This window comes from Megascapheus bottae, chromosome 18 (genome assembly GCF_031878675.1).
Source record: "Megascapheus bottae isolate mThoBot1 chromosome 18, mThoBot2.hap1, whole genome shotgun sequence".
In the NCBI taxonomy this organism is placed as follows: Eukaryota; Metazoa; Chordata; class Mammalia; order Rodentia; family Geomyidae; genus Megascapheus; species Megascapheus bottae.
The window spans coordinates 38,099,019-38,117,832 of NC_143526.1; the positions used below are offsets into that span (position 1 = coordinate 38,099,019).

Sequence of the window (18,814 nt, forward strand, 5' to 3'; positions counted from 1 at the left end):
TGGTGTACTTGAGTGAATATAACAAAACAGACTTCCATATTTTATTCTCATATAAGTGCAGAGAGGAAACAAGTGCTCTATTCAGATACCTGCTTTCAAATATTGAACCACTTATTAATTACGTATGTGACTGTGGGCAGCTCATGTAACCTTTCTGAACACTTTTTACATTTACTTGTCAATATAAATGATTATGGTATTTTTTTCTGTAGGTATAAGCTCACATGATATACAGTTTCTGGAAGATACTAAGGATCCAGTAAAATGATAATTATCACTTCACAATATTCACATATATATAAATTACAAATATATGTGTAGGAATGTGTGTGTGTGTTTATATATATGTTAGAATTTGGAGTTGCTTGCATTATACCATTTATTTCTTGGCTGGCTTTGTTTTTATAAATATTCTTATTCCCTCGATTGTAGGTCCTATGGCAGTGTATACAAAGCTATTCATAAAGAGACGGGTCAGATTGTTGCTATTAAGCAAGTTCCAGTAGAATCAGACCTGCAGGAGATAATCAAAGAAATCTCTATCATGCAACAATGTGACAGGTAAAGACTTGGGGAGTTCCTTTGGAGAGAATGTGGTTTTGACTTTTTTTTTTTTGCCACTCCTGGGCTTGAACTCAGAGCCTGATCACTATCTTTGGGCTTTCTCAAGGTTAGCACTGTACCAGTTGAGCCATAGCACCACTTCTGGCTTTTTCTTGTATATGGTACTGAGGAATCAAATCCAGGGCTTTGTACATGCTAGGCAGGCGCTCTACCACTAGGCTATACTCTCAGCCCATGTTTTTTACTTTCTGTGATTATTTAGAATTGGACATTTAGAGATTTATTCACTTAGATATTTTGCAGAAAGTAGAGGTTGATGGAATCATTGTACATATTCTTCTCAGAAAAAAAAAAACAAGAGGAAAATGTTTGAATGTTTGGAAGCTAGGTTTATATAGTTTTACTTTTTTATTTGTTGGTAAGCCCTTTCAGAAACTAGGAGGAAGAGACAGATGTGGTTTTTTTTTTTCTTTTTTGATAATGATCTCCTACTTCCTATTGAGAAACCTTTTCTGCAGACATAGCTAAGACAAATTGCAACTGCTTTTTAGCTCTAGAAATCTTAGAATATTCAGTTGAGTCTATGAAGAGATATTTAGGCATTGCTATTCTGTCCTTTACTTTAAAAATTGTAAGTTTTCAAGCTGAGAGCAGTTAAAGATTTTATTTTGAGGAACTAAGTTTGTCAAATGCAAAAAGCAGGAAGTTGTCCTAAAAGTTGACCACAGAAAAGCACGTGGTATGTGCTGAAATTCTGTGACAACAAGGGCTGGTCACTGATGGAGCAGGCTTTTATCTAGCACTCTATAGATTTGAAAGAAAAAGTTAAACGGAATGCCAGCACTAGGGCTTTAGAAGTGTAATTCAAAAAATTCCACACTTGAGGATCCATACCTTATTTTTATTTGTTTTCTTATTTAGTGGTACTAGTGTTTGAACTCTGTACTTCATGCTTGCTAGAAAGACCCTCTATTCTTTTTTTTGAGGGGGGGGGTTTGTAGTGAGGCATGAACTCTGGGCCTGGGGGCATCCCTAAGCTCTTCAGCTCAAGACTCTACCACTTTGAGCCACAGCATTACTTCTGGTTTTCTGGTGGTTAGTTGGAGATAAGAGTCTCGTGGACTTTTGTGCCTGAGCTGGCTTTGAACTGGGATCCTCAGATCTCAGCCTCCTGAGTAGCTAGGATTACAGGCCTGAGCCACTATACCCAGCCCCTCTACTTTTGGAGCTATGCCTCTATCCCTCCACCCCCCCCCCCCCCCATTATTTTTAAGATAGAGCCTCACCTTTTGCCTGGAGCCATCCGTCCTGTGTATGTTTCCTGCAGTATCTGGGATGGCCAGCATGTGCCATTATACCTAATCCTTTTTTTTTTTCCTATTGCGATCTGTGATTCATAAGCTTTTTGCCTCTAGCCTTAAACCATGGCCTTCCCAATCTCTTGTTCCTGAGTAGTTTAGGAATACAGGTAGAACAAGTTAAGCTACCTTCTAGGAAATTTGCTCAGAAGTACTGTCATTTCTCTTTTTCGTTTTTTTTCCCCTTCTACATTTGTGATTATTATTTATTAAATAAAGTTCTCATTTTTCTTGATTGTATTGCCAGATTAATTTAGCAGTTTTTCTTTTCCTTCTCTATAGAAACCATTATGGTTTATAAACTGGAACATTGTTCATAGGGTATGGAAATTAGTGAAAAAAATTAGAAAATTAATAGAGATACTTTGAAGATTTTTTAAAGTAATGTAGGACAAAGACCTTGTGTTTTGGGAATTTATAGACAAATTAGTCAGACTAGGATACACATGTTCAGGGAAATCTAGATGAAAGTACCAGTCTAGATAGAAATGTCCATTGACTCATAGAGGCAGTAAATACTATAGGAGTTGTGGGGAGAGTACAGTGGGCATCTGGAAGTTAAAAGAGATTTAGTTATGGTCTGGGGGTTTGGCCTAGTTATAGAGTGCTTGCCTAGTGTGCATGAAGACCCAGATTCAATTCCTCAGTACCACATACATAGAAAAAAAAAAGCCGGAAGCAGTATTAAGGCTCAAGTGGTAGAGCTCTAGCCTTGAGAAAGTCCAATGACAGTGCTCAGGCCCTGAGCTCAAGTCCAGGAATGAAAAAAAAAAAAAAAAGAGATTTAGTTACTTATTTCTTAATATTTAGTGTGTGTGTGTTTTCCCTCTGTCCTTGTCATTGGTAAGTGTTGCAAGGATGAAGGAATGTGAAATTCTGAGACTTAATAAACACAAGCTGGTTTTATCATCTTTGATTGCTAGGCAGTTTCATCTGATCCTAATAGCAGTTTACCTAGTTATAGCCAATAGCTTGCAAGAGGACAGATTATTTAATTTACTGGGATGTTTGACTTCTCTCTGAAATCTTTTGTTTGATATCTGTCTTCAAGCGTGGAAAGTAAAAAATTAAAACCAAATTAATTTTTTTTTGACTGGTCTCGTGGCTTGAACTCAGGGCCTGGGTACTGTTGCTGAGTCTGTGCTCAACTATAGTGCTCTATCACAGTACCAGTTCCTGCTCTTTCTGAGTAGTTTATTGGAGATAAGAGTCTTACAGACTTTCCTGCCTAGGCTGGCTTTGAAATGCAATCTTCTGAAATCAGCCTCCAGAGTAGCTGAGATTACAGGTGTGAGCTACCAGTACCCAGCCAAATTAATCTTGAATCTCTATTTTTTTGTAATAGATACTTTGTTACTATAAAATATGTATGACTGTTTTGATAAAAAGGAAATAACTTTCCCCTTTAGAGAAACCATTGTTAAAAATTTTCCTGATAAGCATATGATTGTCTCTGTAAAAACTGGAATATCTTTTTATTATCAGTTATTCCCCTATGACATTTTATGGATTCATAATGTTCATTATATTGATATATTTCTTAAGTAGAACCTCTACAGTTGGATGGAAATTTAAATGTTACCTAAATTTTAAATGGTAACTAAATTTTTATTGACAGTTTTATGTTGGTGTCCATTTCATTTCTGCTTTTGTATTGGCAGTACTGAGGCTTGAACTGAGGGTTTTGTGATTGCTAGGTAGGTGCTTTGCTGCTTAGGCCATGTTTTCAGCCCTTTTTGTTTTCATTAATTTTTGGAATAGAGTATCACTTTTTGGTTATGAATCTCCTATTTATGCTTCCTGCAGAGCTGAAATGACAGGCTCATGCCACCACACCAGGTTTGGGACCACTTTCTTTTTTTTTTTTTTTTTTTGCCAGTCCTGGCTTTGAGCTCAGGGCCTGAGCACTGTTCTTGGGCTTTTCTCAAGGTTAGCACTCTACCACTTGAGCCATAGCACCACTTCCAGCCTTTTTCTATGTATGTGGTACTAAGGAATCGAACCTGGGTCTTCGTGCATGCTAGGCAGGCACTCTACCACTAGGCCAAACTCCCAGCCCTGGGACCACTTTCTTTTTGAACATGTATAATTCTTTTCCAGGGGCAAATTGTAAACCTGAAACTAGTTTAAAATATCCACCCATTTCTTGTAGTTTCTGTTACTCCTAGGTCAGCACAATTTGATTTTTTGTCAAAAGAGCACTCATTTTAGCTTTGACAGAGAATAATTGATTTTTTTTGGATGAGTAGTAAGTTTTCATGTATTTAACAGCATTAGGTCATAGAGATATTTGAAGACCATTCCATTAATTTGTATTGTGTATCTCTCCAGCCCTCATGTAGTCAAATATTATGGCAGTTATTTTAAGAACACTGATTTGTGGATCGTTATGGAATACTGTGGGGCTGGTTCTGTATCTGACATCATTCGATTACGAAATAAGACGGTAAGTTTACCTTCCAGAAGATTGCTACTAAGCTATCTTCTTTTCTCTGGACTTTTAGTTGTGTGCTTGTTCTCCTCTTCCTCCTCCTCCTTCTCATCCCCCCCCTCCTTTTAATGAACAATTTTGACTCCTTAACTAGTATAAAAAAAAAATCCAGTGATTTGTGTGTGTGCCTGTGTGCCTGTGTGTCTGTGTGTCTATCCTTGGTCTTGAACTCAGGGCCTTGGCACTGTCCTTAAGCTTTTTTTTTTTTTTTTTTTTTTTTTTGCCAGGCTTGGACTTGGGCTCAGGGCCTGAGCACTGTCCTTGGACTTTCTCAAGGCTAGAGCTCTACCACTTGAGCCTCAGCACCACTTCTGACTTTTTTCTATGTATGTAATACCGAGGAATTGAACCTGGGTCTTCGTGCATGCTAGGCAAGCACTCTACCACTAGGCCAAACTCCCGGCCGAGTCCTTAAGCTTTCTTAAGGCCAGCACTCTACCATTTGAGCCACAGTGCCACTTCCGGCTTGTTTTTGTGTGTGTGTGTGTGTGTGTGTGTGTGTGTGTGTGTGTGTGTGGTGCCAAGGAATTGAACCCAGGGCTTTGTGCATGCTAGGCAAGCACTCTACTACTAGGCTATACTCTCGCCCTTCCCGAGATTCTTTTGCTCAAGGTTAGCACTCTGTCCTTTGAGCCACAGTGCCATGTCTCGCCTTTTCTGTTTATGTGGTACTGAGGAATTGAACCCAGGGCTTCATGCATGCTAGGCAAGCAGTCTACCACTAAGTCACATTCCCACCCCTGACTTTTTCTTTCTTTCTTTTCTTTTTCTGTTTTTTTTTTTAAAGCATGTTATACTTTTTTATTATTGGGGGAAAGAATAAATGTCAAATTTGGCCTGGGCAGTGTCCCTTAGCTTTTAGTTCAAGGCTGGCACTCTACTTCTTGAACCATACCTTTACTTCTAGCTTTTTGGTGGTTAATTGGACTTTTCTGCCTGGGTTAGCTTGGGACTGCAATCCTTAGATCTTAACCTGAATAGTTAGGATTTGGGGTATGAACCACCAGTGCCCAGCTGAGCTAAGATACATGCTAGTTGGAGAATATTGAGAAATTGATGAGAGAAGCTCTTTTTTTTTTTTTAAATGTCAGTCATGGGACTTGGACTCTGGGCTTGGGCACTGTCTTGAGCTGTTAAGCTCAAGGCTACCACTCTACCCCTTGAGCAACAGTGCTTCTTCCAGTTTTATGGTGGTTAATTGGAGATGAGTCTCATGTTCTTTAGTGCCTGGGCTGGCTTTGAACCTCTATCCTCAGATCTCAGCCTCCTGAGTAGCTAGGATTACAGGCGTGAGCCACCACACCTGGCTCAATAACTTAATTTTAAGAATTACTCCCTAAGAATAAAGGCTGGGTCTTTCTCTAAATTTCACACTTTTCTTTTTGCTACAGCTCTTTTTCTTCTAAATGTGAGCTTTTATCAGAGGAACTATTGTTGGTGGATTTTGTTTAGAGCTAGGGATAGCTCTGTACAGAGTCAACATTTGGTCTGAGCTGGTTTCTATACCAGTCTCCAGCATTCTCAGCTACATTTAGCCATCATCATTCAACATCCAGTATGTGTCAGCTAGCTTTCTTGGTGCTGAAGATAGAAATAGAAACAAAAGACATTTTTAATGGTGCTTATATTTCTAATAGGGAAGACATCATACAAATGTGTACTCCAGTAATTCATGGTATGTTTAATACACTGCACTGAAAAGCAAGGTTAGATGAAGGAGTAGAGAATGATTTAGGTGTGGACTAAGAAAGGCCTCTGCTATTCTGATGACGTGAATTTAGGTAAAGTAAGTGATGTAAGAAAGCCAATGGTATAGACATTAGATGAAGGGTGCTGTAGTCAGAGAATAGCAGATAAAGGGGAGTGTGCATTTCCATTTCTCAGCAGCAAGGAAGCCAATGTAGCCAGAATGGAACAAGAAAGAAAACTAGGGACTAGGAGTGTAGCTTACTGGTAGAATGCTTGCCTAGCATGCACAAAGCCCTAGCTAGGTTTGATTATTCATACCACATACACAGGAAAAGCTGGAAGTGGTGCTATGGCTCAAGTGGCAGAGCACTAGTCTTGAGCAAAAAGTGTCCAAGGACAGTGCCCAGGTGCTGAGTTAAGGCTCAGGACTGGAAAAAAAAAAAGGAGGAAGGAAGGAAAACAAAACTAAACTAGTTGGAGAGGCATCTGATGAGGAGCCAAATAGTGTTTTGTGACTTAGAAAGCTGTTGGCAAGTTTTGAACAGATTTGGCTTATATTTGAAAATGAAAAATGCATTATAGCATGTCAAGGGCAGAGGCATAAGAGCAGCTAAGAAGTTGTTAGAACAGTACAGGCAGGTTATAGTGGCAACTTGAATGTGATTTCAGAAGATAGAAGAGTGAAGGGTGACCTCAGTGTTTTTGGCTAGAGCAACTGAAAGAATGAAGTTACCTTTTACTGAGACAACAAGAAAAGCAGAGTAGTTTTGGTGAGGAGAGGACAGGGTGGACCAGAACTGGAGATTAAATGTGGGGCCTCATCCTTGCTAGGAAGGTGTTGTTTTACTTGAGCTATACCCTGACCCCCAAAATACAGAATTGGATTTTGGGCATATTTTAACATTTTCTGCTTGGGATGCGTGCTAAATAGTATTCAACTAGGGATATTGTCAGCATGTACATAAATTCCATGTTTGGGGACAGATCTGGTCAAGAAATACCATCAGGAGAGGTTAATATGTCAAAGAGATCATAAGTAGTCAAATGCTCTTTGGAGACCAGGATGCTTACCGTCACAGAAAGGAGTTTGTATCTAATGTTTTTCCTTTTTTCTAATGTGGGATGTAAACAGAATTTGAACTTCTCTTTTTTAGTTAACAGAAGATGAAATTTCTACAATATTACAGTCAACTCTTAAGGGTCTAGAATACCTTCATTTTATGAGAAAAATACACCGAGATATCAAGGCAGGAAATATTTTGCTAAATACCGAAGGACATGCAAAACTTGCAGATTTTGGAGTAGCAGGCCAACTTACAGTAAGTAAAAAGTGATTGCTTTTTTGAAATTTCTAGATCTGACCTGAGGTAGTTTTTTTAAATTACTTATTTTTAAAGTATATTACTTAATTATTTTAGTAGAAAATCTGTAGGATCTATGAAGAGTTACAGAAGAGCTAACAGGTTTTTGTTTTGTTTTATTTTTAAAGTCCTTTCTCCAGGGTACACAGTTCAGCTCAACTTTTTTTTTCCCTCCTGTCAAGGTCTAGGTACTCTCCCTGAGTATTTTTTGCTCAAGGCTCCATTCTACCACTTGAACCATAGGTCAACTTCTAGATTTTTTTCTTGGGAGGATGGTAAATTTAATGGAGATGAGAGTCTCACAAACTTTCCTGCCCACGTTGGCTTTAATCCACAGTCCTCAGGTCTCAGCTTCCTGAGTAGCTAGGATTATAGACATAAGCTCCCAGTGCCAGGTTTCTACCAAAACTTTTATCTTGCTTTTTGTACTGTTTGCTTCTTGAGAAGCATATTTTTTACAAAACCAAGGAAGGTAAAACAGAAGGTCACACAACAATTTAAGTAAGTGGAGATAATGGGAGATTGCGAGCTCTTTTTCTCTCCCATTTGACAGTGTCTTCCTGTGTACCTCAGGCTGGCCTAGAACCCAAAAGCCTCTTTTTAACTCTGCTTCCCAAGTGCTGGGTTTACTGTCTGGCTCCATTAAGCCTAGCACAAACTCTTAGATTCACTTAAATGATCCACCTGCTTCAGCTTCTGGGGTATCTAGGACTATAGATGCCTAGCTGGATGGTCAGTCCAGGCTCCCTTATAATCATATCTGTAATTTTGTACATGTCTCTTCTGCACTGGTATGTTAGACACACATTTAGAAATGTATTTGTAAGCTGGGAGCGGTGATGTGAGACGCTTATCTCCAATTAACCACTAGAAAACCGGAAATGACGCTGAGGCTCAAGCGGTAGTGTGGTAGCCTTGAGCTGAGGAGCTCAGGAACAATGCCCAGGCCCAAAGGATGGGAGGTGACTGACCAAAAAAAAGAAATGTATTTGGAGGGCTGGGAGAATAGCCTAGTGGTAGAGTGCTTGCCTAGCATGCAGGAAGCCTTGGATTCGATTCTTCAGTACCACATACACAGAAAAAGCTGGAAGTGGTGCTGTGGCTCAAGTGGCAGAGTACTAGCCTGGGAATTGCTATATATATATATATATATATATATATATATATATATATATACACGCACACACACACACACACACACACATATATATTTAGAGCTAAGCAGAATTGCCACACACACACATTTAGAGCTAAGCGCCAGTGGCTCATACCTACAATTCTAAGCAATTCAGAAGGCTGAGATCCAGGGATCGTGGTTTGAAGTCATTAATATCTATGAGATTCTTATCACCATTAAAAACTACCAAAAAGCCAGAAGTAGAGATGTAGTTCAAGTTGTATAGCACTATCCTTGAGCAAAACAGCTCAGGGAAAATGCCTAAGCCTCAGTTCAAGACCTAGGACTGGTTCCAAAAAAAGAAATGTATTTGGATTAGAGGATATAAACATTTAGAAGTTTAATAAATACTGCCAATTTGCCTACTAAAAAGGTTGTACTAGTTTATATTATAGAGATCTTGCATTTCAGTTCCTGATTTTTAGTGCTATTATCAATACTACTTACTGGTTGCAAAAAATAGCATTCTTATTTAGTTTGTTTTAATAATCAAATTGAGAGTCATTTTATGTTTTTGGTATTTAACTTTCTTCTATATTGCATACTGTTTTTATATATATATATTTCTAGTTTACAATATATATTCAATTAACAACCAAAGTGAAGCTGTGATTCAAAGTGGTAGAGCTCTAGCCTTGAGCAAAAGAGCTCAGAGTTCAGGAACAGTGCCTTGGTCTAGACTTGAAGCCCCATGACAGACAAAAAAAAGGAATTTATTATAATGACAAGATTTGGTCTTTCCCCTTTCTACTTTAGGATACGATGGCCAAGCGGAATACAGTGATAGGAACACCATTTTGGATGGCTCCTGAAGTGATTCAAGAAATTGGGTACAACTGCGTGGCAGACATCTGGTCTCTGGGAATAACTGCCATAGAAATGGCTGAAGGAAAGCCCCCATATGCCGATATCCATCCAATGAGGGTAAGGGAATAGACACTCATCAGCACTATGAAGTAAATGGAGTGATTTACTTGGTTACATTCCAAATAGTAAATGAGGGGCTGGGAATTTGGCTTAGTGGTAGTGCTTGCCTAGCATGCAAGAAGACCCAGGTTTGGTTCCTTGGTACCACATACCTAGAAAAAGCTAGAAGTGGTATTGTGGCTCAAGTGGTAGAGTTCTAGTTTTGAGAAAGCTCAAGGACAGCGCTCAGGCCCTGAGTTCAAGCCTAGGACTGGCAAAAAAGAAAAAAAAAGGAACTGATTACATCTAATTGATGTGTTTCCACAGATGTTCTTCCATTATTAATTAAGTGTGACCCACCTTTTTATAAATTTATAGCGGGGTGCTGATGGCCCACATCTGTAATCCTAGCTACTTTGGAGGCTGAGATCGAGAATCACAGTTTGAACCCTCCTGGACACTATTGAAAAAGCCAGAAATGAAGCTGTGGTTCAAATGGTAGAGTGCTAACTTTGAGTAAAAATGTTCAGGGGCAGTGCTTAGGCACTGAGTTCAAGTTCCAGGCCTGGCATGCACATGTGTATACACACACACACTTGCACACATGCAGAAACAGTTTACTACAGGCCAGATTAGTGTCTAGTGAGGGCCTGTTCCTCTGTAAGTCACTCTGTCTAGGCCCTCACATGAGTACAGAGGAGCCATTCTTTTTTTTTTTTTGCCAGTGTTGGGCCTTGAACTCAGGGCCTGAGCATTGTCTTTGGGTTTTCTCAAGGCTAGAGGTATACTCTTTGAGCTACAGTACCACTTTCAGGCTTTTCTATAAATGTGGTACTGAGAAATCAAACACAAGTCTTTGTGCATGCTAGGCAAGCACTCTAGGCCAAATTCCCGGCCCAGAAAAATAATTTTAAAAGCTTCATATATAATTATCATCATGTTTGTATTGGGGCATTACTTTTATTTTTGTTTCCTTTTTCTCTTTTGGTTTGTTTTGCCAGTCCTGGGCCTTGAACTCAGGGCCTGAGCACTGTCCTTGGGCTTTCTCAAGACTAGAGCTTGAGCCACAGCACCCTTCCGGCTTTTTTCTATGTCTGTGGTACCGAGGAATCAAATCTGCATCTTCGTGCATGCTAGGCAAGCACTCTACCACTAGGCCAAACTCCTGGCCCTATTTTTGTTTCTTTTGACTAGGCAATCTTCATGATTCCTACAAATCCTCCACCCACATTCCGCAAGCCAGAACTGTGGTCAGATAACTTTATGGATTTTGTGAAGCAGTGTCTTGTCAAAAGCCCAGACCAGAGAGCCACAGCTACTCAGCTCCTACAGGTATGAATCACCGTGTAAGGCTGCTTCTCTATTTCATTCACTAACTGACCTGAAGATGCTAAGTCCTCTGCTTGGAGTTATCCTATTTGAGCAGAAAAGACATAGAAAACCATCTTAACTCATTGAGCATAGCACTAATATAAGAAAACATAGGGCATATGGGATTAGAGAAAGAGAATCCATGTTGTACCTAATGTGTGTTAAATGCTGTGCACATTTAATCATCTTGTAGACCCTATGAGAGGTGGCTGTCATGTCCATTTTATAGGTGAGAAAAACTGGTTAGGTTAATCCATTTAGAGTTGTTCAGCTGGTAAACTGGTAAAGAGTAGGGCAGCCAGTGATAGAACTTGGTTCTACTTGCTTTCCTTCTTCCCTTCCCTTCCTCTCTTTTTATCTTAGGTATGTATCCTAGGTCAGCCTGGAACTTGAGATGCCAAAATTATAGAGATGCACCATCATATCTGGCAGAAACTTGAGTCTTTTTCATTCCAAAAGCAGGAATGCCATCAGGTCTACCCAGTCCTGAGAGAGTTAACATCAGTGCTGGTAGTATTGTTGCTTGGGGTAGGAGGAGGCTATATTAGTTTGGAGACACTGCAAGTGTTTCATTGGAAGAAAGTATGTCTATGTTTGGGCTTTGAAGGGTAGATAGGATTTGGCAGATGGTCTGTGTACCCCAGTAATTGGATTCAAAGGTCATACTACCCAGGTTTGAAGTCAAGATCCCTACTTGGTTACTTGTCTAAGGTCACAGGCTATTAGAAACCAGCTAGTATAGAAACTATTTTTTGCACTAAAATCCACTTTACCTAAGTAGGTGGTTGGAAATGTATAATGTATTGAATTAAATAAGTGAAATGGATAAATATGCAGTGATTTCTAAGCAATATTTTTGTTTCATTTAAGCCCCCCTCTCCTAAATTACCTCCAAAATCACTATACTTTGCATGTCACTTGGAAAAAGCCCAGTATTTATCACAGTGTAGTAGATAGTCTAAAACATTTGAAAAAATGTGTAGAATTTTCAGGATCGCTTGCAGTATTGCTAGTGTCTCCACTGCTCATCACCTGCCATCTGTGTTCTTGAAGCATTATGACAACAGGTTTTCAGTGCACTTAGAAAACTTCCTGTAGGGACTGATACCACTGCTTTAAGGATTTTAGACTAGACAGAGAGAAATGATATAGCCATGCCAATGAGGATAAAAAAAAAAACAACCCACCAAAATGAGCAAATCCTGAATGTAATCTGTCCAGAGTGATAGTGAGTGTCACCAAAAATGTGAAGGGAAAGCTTACAACCACTGATTTATTCAGATTTTATTAAGTACCTAGTATGTCTCCTGGGCTGTGTTGTTATAAATTGTTTCCAGCATTTTTCGTTTTGCTGTTTAGCACCCATTTGTAAAGAGTGCCAAAGGAGTGTCAATATTACGAGACTTAATTAACGAAGCCATGGATGTGAAACTGAAACATCAGGAAGCCCAGCAGCGGGAAGTGGACCAGGATGATGAAGAAAACTCAGTAAGTGGCAGGCAGTGCTGTTGGGCTCAGGCATGAGTGCTTGTTAGTTCATGATAGCCAAGACTGTAAGATAAATAGGTGATTCTGGATTGGCTTGCAACTGGAGATTCTTTTTGACGGACTGTGCCCTGACCTACACCCAAGCACATAGAAGCTTGCTAAACTTGTTTCCCCAGTGCTTACATTTTATTCTTGCCACCATAGCTTTCACTGAAGTTAAATTTTTTTTTCTTGGTCTGAGACTGGGACTTGACTCTGTACCTGATGCTTCTGCTCATTAGCTAGTACTTTACCAACGGAGCCACTCTTCCAATGCACAAATTCAAATTTATTTGTGATGGATCTAAGACAGGTTTTCTAAGCCCTTTTGGGTGAATCTAGAATCTATTCTCAGTTATATAAACTTTACACTTACAGGTTCTCACAATCTTGAGATTCCAAGGGTGCTTATGTGAGCTGCTTAGATCTGTCTTGTAAAAGTATAATAAGTAAAGGGATCGCTGACTGCCAGTGGCTCATGCCTGTAATCTTAGCTACTCCAGAAGCTGAGATCTGAAGTGAGATGGGTGGTAAAAGAGGTTCCCTTCATTTTAGCTGTCTTTCCATGTGGGTGAATTGTAATTTTCTTTGATTAAATAGGGATTTTCAGTTCTATTAAGGTAGGTTTAGAAGCTAAAGATATATCAAATCCAGAAACATTTGTGCTAAGATGAGAAACAGTACTTCAGGAAACTTAAAGTGTTTTGATCAAAGTAGCTCCAGTTTGAGGTTTTGTCTGTTTTTTTTTTTTTTTTGTCGCTCATGGGGCTTGAGCTCTGAGCCTGGGTGCTGTCCCTGAGCTCTTCAGCTCAAGGCTACCTCTCTACCCCTCGAGCCACAGCACCACTTAAGGTTTTGTCGTTTTGCAGGAGGAAGATGAAATGGATTCTGGCACAATGGTCCGAGCAGCAGGTGATGAGATGGGCACTGTCCGAGTAGCCAGCACCATGAGTGATGGAGCCAATACCATGATTGAGCACGATGACACGTTGCCATCACAGCTGGGCACCATGGTGATCAATGCAGAGGATGAGGAAGAGGAAGGGACTATGAAAAGTAAGGCTCTGATGACAGACACTAACTTCTCAGACAGAACATACACATTCCAGAAAAGATGCTTTCTGGAGTCTACCTTTCTGTTGCCTCAACCAAGAGAGGCTTTGTATTGGAGGGCTGAGTAGAAATAGTTGGCATGTGGAGTAAGAGGAAAGAAGGCTTCACAAAGGATTTAGCTTTTGAACCCAAACGATTATTGTCTCATTGGATGTTGTCACTGAAAGTCATCCATGGAGGCAAATGTATATAATCTTCAGTTCGTTTTCAGGACAGTTTGTTATCTAGGCAAGGTTTACCAGCACTCTGTAGTCACAGCATAGCTGTACAAGTTTAAAATTCTGCTATGTCCCTTTAGAAGTTTCTATTCTCTTTTCCTTTCTTACTGAGATGGTGATCTCCCTCTGCTTTGTAATGCTCCTGAACTCATGGGCTCAAGTGTCCTTCTTGCCTCAGCCTCCCACGGAGCTGGGATTGCAGGCAGGCCCTCATCACCATGCCTTTTGCTCTGCTTCTTTTCATATCTGGCTGATCCTTTTTTTTTTTTTTTTTTTTTTTCTGCCAGTCCTGGGCTTGAGCTCAGGGCCTGAGCCCTGTCCTTGGACTTTCCCAAGGCTAGAGCTCTACCACTTGAGCCTCAGCACCACTTCTGGCTTTTTTCTATGTATGTGGTACCGAGAAATCGAACCCGGGTCTTCATGCATGCTAGGCAAGCACTCAACCACTAGGCCAAACTCCCGACCTGGCTGATCCTTTTTGCCTCTAGGCCTCAGACTCTGCGCCTAGCTTTCATCTTAAGGTAACACTCTCCTCTCCTTTTTAGCTATTGACCTTCCCTTTATTTTGAACATTACACACCAATTCTCAGAGGAAAGGAAATGGGATTCAAAATGATTATAATTGAGTTGTAAGGTATAGTTTAGCAAAATATAGGTTTAAAGTATCAAGTCTTTCATCCTCTTTTTTTTTGTTGTTAATCTCTCTTTAAAATTAAACAAAACCAAAGCCAAAACATTGCTAGGCATCTAACCCCAGGACTTGTGTAGACTAGACAACTATTCAATCACTGAGCTACATCTCTGCCTCTATCTTTTGTTGTTGTTGTTGGTGGTGGTGGTGGTAATGGTGGCACTTGAACTCTGGGCCTGGGTGTGTCCCTGAGCTCTTTAGTTCAAACCTAGTGCTCTACCACTTGAGCCACAGTGCCACTTCTGGTGGTTAATTGGAGATAGGAGTCTCACAGACTTTAATGCCTGGGCTGGCTTTGAGCCACGATCCTCAGATATCAGCCTCCTGAGTAGCTAGGATTATAGGTGTGAGCCACTGGCACCTGGCTTTTTTTTTTTTCTCCCCCGAACAACACTGTAATGTACCTTCCTCTTAACCATGGGTCAGCAGACTGTGGTCCTTGACCAAATCTGGCTTGGTCCCTACAGTTGGTAATAGACTTTTATTGAAACATAGGCATGGTCATTCATTTACATGTTGTCATCTATGGTTGGTTTTTTTTTTTTTGTGCTAAGCAGGCAGAATTAAATAGTGAGAGGGACCATATAGCCTACAAGGCCTAAAATTAATTAGTTTTCTGACTTCTGACAGAAAGAGGTTGCTGTCTTAGTTGTAGATCCTTTGTAATTAGTTTATTCAGTAAATTTGTCTTCAGTGCCTACTGTTTCTGAAGTACTTTGCTAGAGGTTGAGGACAGCAGAGAATGAAAAAGCAATCCTTGCCCTGAATGAACTGATTGTCTAGTCTAGGAAAAGACTACTAATTACTGTTCAGCATATGAAGTAAGCTCTATCAGAGGAGCAATCTGAGGGTGTTGTCAGAACAGAACTTAGATGGGCCTCACTGAAAAATGTCTAGAGGAAAAAGGCAGCGAGATTGGCAGCATTCAGCATGGGCAAAGGTTCTCCAGCACCGGGAGCAGTGTAAAGAAGATCCTGGGCAAGAGCTAGAGGAGGCCAGGGAGCTGAAGTTGGGATGGACAGTGAGAGACAGGGATCTCAGGCTTCTTCTCCAGTCTTCACCTTCCCAGTCTAGGTCCTTATGTTTATTGTCAGCCACTTGTTTTCAAAGGGAAAATGTTTTCTTTTTTCTCTTTGGGTCCAGGGCTCATTATTTGGCTTCTGACTTGAATTTTATAGATGATGAAGTAGTGGTAGCAATATTGGTTGATACTTTAACTGGTAAGACTTTTTTGGAATGTTTCCAGAGTTTGAAAAGTTCAAATTTTTGATCCAGTAAATTTTCTTTCTCTTCCTTCCTTCCTTCCTCCTTCCTTCCTTCCTTCCTTCCTTCCTTCCTTCCTTCCTTCCTTCCTCCCTTCCCTCCTCCTCCTCCTCCTCCTCCTCCTCCTCCTCCTCCTCCTCCTCTTCCTCCTTCCTTTCTTCTTCTTCTTCCTTCTTCTTCTTCCATCTTCGTCCTGGGGCTTGAACTCAGGGCCTGGGCAGTGTCCTTGGGTTTTCTCAAGACTACTGCTCTACCACTTGAGCCACAGAACCACTTTCAGAATTTTTCTGTGTATGTGGTCCCTGACGAATTGAACCCAGAGCTTCGTGTGTGCTAGGCAAGTACTCTACTGCTAGGCCCCGCTTTTGCCCCAGTAAATACTATTTCTAGGAATATGATCCAAGAAAATAACTGTGTATATATTGAATACACACCCATACCCACATAGAAGTTATATTTAAGAATATTTCCAAGTACAATGCTTATAATTAAAAAAACTGGATTAATGTAAATATTTAGTGGCAGATGATTTCATCTAAAGGATGAAATACTGTACATAGGAAAACAAAAAATCCTGTTGTGAGGAACACAGTGAATTGAGGAAACAGCATGATTGGTTTTGTAAAGATGAAAAGCTAATATATGTTCAGAATAAGTACTAAAAAGAGAAAAAGAAGAAAAACAGCTGTTGAGAAAGAAAGCAAAGTATTTATCCCTGATAGCTGATGCTAGAATGTGAAAGAAGGTTGAGATCTCAACTGAAATCTAAAAGATAAGTGGAGATTACCATTTATGCCTGTCTAAAAGCATAGTAGAAATTTGGGGGTGGGGGGAGGGAAACAGGGACTAAAACATGAGAAAGGGATATCAATGTGCAAGAAGTAATGTACCTACTACCTGACAAATATAACTGTAACTCTATACATTACCCCAACAATAAAATTAAAAATAAAAAAAGAAATCCTCCCCCCTTTTGTGGAATACATGCAGAACAAAATAGCCTATTACCTAAATATTTATTTTGTTCTTTTAAAAGATTTGAGTCTGGGCTGGGAGTGTTGCCTAGTGGTAGAGTGCTTGCCTAGCATGCATGACAACCCAGGTTCGATTTCTGGGCACCACAAACACAGAAAAAGCCAGAAGTGGGGCTGTGGCTCAAATGTTAGAGCATTAACCTTGAGAAAGCCCAAGGAGTGCTTAGGTCCTGAGTTCAAGTCCCAGGACTGGAAAAAAATGTGTGTGTGTGTGTGTGTGTGTATATATATATATATATATATATATATATTTGCAGGCATGGTGGCTCACACCTGTAATCCTAGCTACTTAGAAGGCTGAGATCTGAGAATTGCAGTTCAAAGCCAGCCCAGGCACTAAAGACTGTGAGACTCTTATCTCCAGTTAACCACTAGAAAACCATAGGTGGCACTGTGGCTCCAGCAGTAGGTTGGTAGCCTTGAGCTGAAGAGCTTAGGGACAGTGGCCAGAGTCCATGCCATATGACCAACCCCCCGCCCACCCCCCCAAAAATTGAGTCTACTGTTTAGATTTAACATGCTGATTTTTTTTCCTCTGATTCTGGGACTTGAACTTAGGGCCTGGGTTCTGTTCCTGAACCTCTTTGGGCTCAAGGCTAGCCCTCTACCACTTAAGTCACAGCACCACTTCTGGCTTTTTCTGTTTATGTGGTACTAGGGAATCGAACCCTAGGGCTTCGTGCATGCTAGGTGAGCACTCTACCTACCACTAGGCTACATTCCCAGCCCCCGATTCTTTTAGATGCATATCACAATTTTTTTTTTTGGCCAGTCCTGGCTTGAACTCAAGGCCTGAGCACTGTCCTTGGGCTTTCTTAAAGCTAGAGCTCTACCACAAGCCTGAGAACCACTTCTGGCTCTTTCTGTGTATGTGGTACCAAGGAATCAACCCCAGGTCTTCATGCATGCTGGGCAAGTACTCCACCACTAAGCCAAACTCCCAGCTCTGCACATCACAAATTCTAAGAAAACAACTCAATACAAAAAGAAGCTTAATATTGTCCAATTCCTCTTTTTAGCTATATTAATCACAAATTTGCTGTGCAATTTTTCTGATTTTTTTGTATCTGTATTTTTGCTACATTTCTATATATTTACAAATAATGCTAGATGTTGTCTTGTCTTTAGAAGATGATATTGTGTGTTTAACAGCTTGTAAGCAATTAAATGTAGTGTTTTTTGGTTATTTTTCGATGAGATATGTCATTACACCCTGGGCATTCTCACTTAATTTCTAGTGTTTTGTTTTGTTTCAATCATGTCTGTTTCTCTCAGTAGAGGTATGAATGTATGCTGAGAAGTGGAATTTGCTAGGCTTCATGACACGGACACTTTGGGTTTTACTTAGAATCCTCTACATTGCTCCCCCAAAATAAAATAATACATGCTTTTACTAGCAGTGGATAAGGCCTCAGTTTGTTTTTTTTGCCAGTTGTGGGATTTGAACTCAGGGCCTGAGCACTGTCCTTGGACTTTTCTCAAGGCTAGAGCTCTCCCACTTGAGCCACTTCCAGCTTTCTTTTATGTATGTGGTAACGAGGAATCGAACCTGGGCCTTTGTACATGCTAGGCAAGCACTCTACCACTAGGCCAAACTCCCGGCCTAATGCCTCTGTTTTATATCTTTTCCATTAACTGATATTTCTAGATCTTTTGCTGCTTTTTAGTTTTTGATGTTTCTGTTTTTCATAAAATATTTTAGACAAAAAATAGAGTACAGTAATACTTACATTATACCACTCATTGTACAGAAGTGGTCCCTATTTGTTCATCAGTTACAGTCCTCTCATTTTTTTTTTGCCAGTCCTGGGCTTGGGCTCAGGGCCTGAGTTCTGTCCCTGGATTTTCTCAAGGCTAGAGCTCTACCACTTGAGCCACAGCACCACTTCTGGCTTTTTGCTATTATGTGGTACCCAGGAATTGAACCCGGGTCTCCATGCATGCTAGGCAAGCACTCTACCACTAGGCCAAACTCCTGGCCCCTAGTCCTCTCATTTTTACCACAGATAGTGATGTTTTGTTCCTTCCTCTTTATCATTCTAATTTCTTGA

General features: G+C 40.2%; 1 protein-coding gene across 1 annotated transcript in view; it reads left to right on the top strand.

Moving 5' to 3' along the window:
• Stk4 (serine/threonine kinase 4) overlaps positions 1–18,814 on the top strand; it is a 69,777-nt gene that overhangs the window by 11,607 nt on the left and 39,356 nt on the right. Inside the window, exons 3-9 of the mRNA XM_090352415.1 lie at positions 433–561; positions 4,254–4,368; positions 7,257–7,421; positions 9,397–9,564; positions 10,741–10,878; positions 12,277–12,405; positions 13,314–13,500. Of these exons, the coding sequence (XP_090208541.1) occupies positions 433–561; positions 4,254–4,368; positions 7,257–7,421; positions 9,397–9,564; positions 10,741–10,878; positions 12,277–12,405; positions 13,314–13,500 (1,031 nt within the window). The remainder of the gene's footprint in view (positions 1–432; positions 562–4,253; positions 4,369–7,256; positions 7,422–9,396; positions 9,565–10,740; positions 10,879–12,276; positions 12,406–13,313; positions 13,501–18,814) is intronic.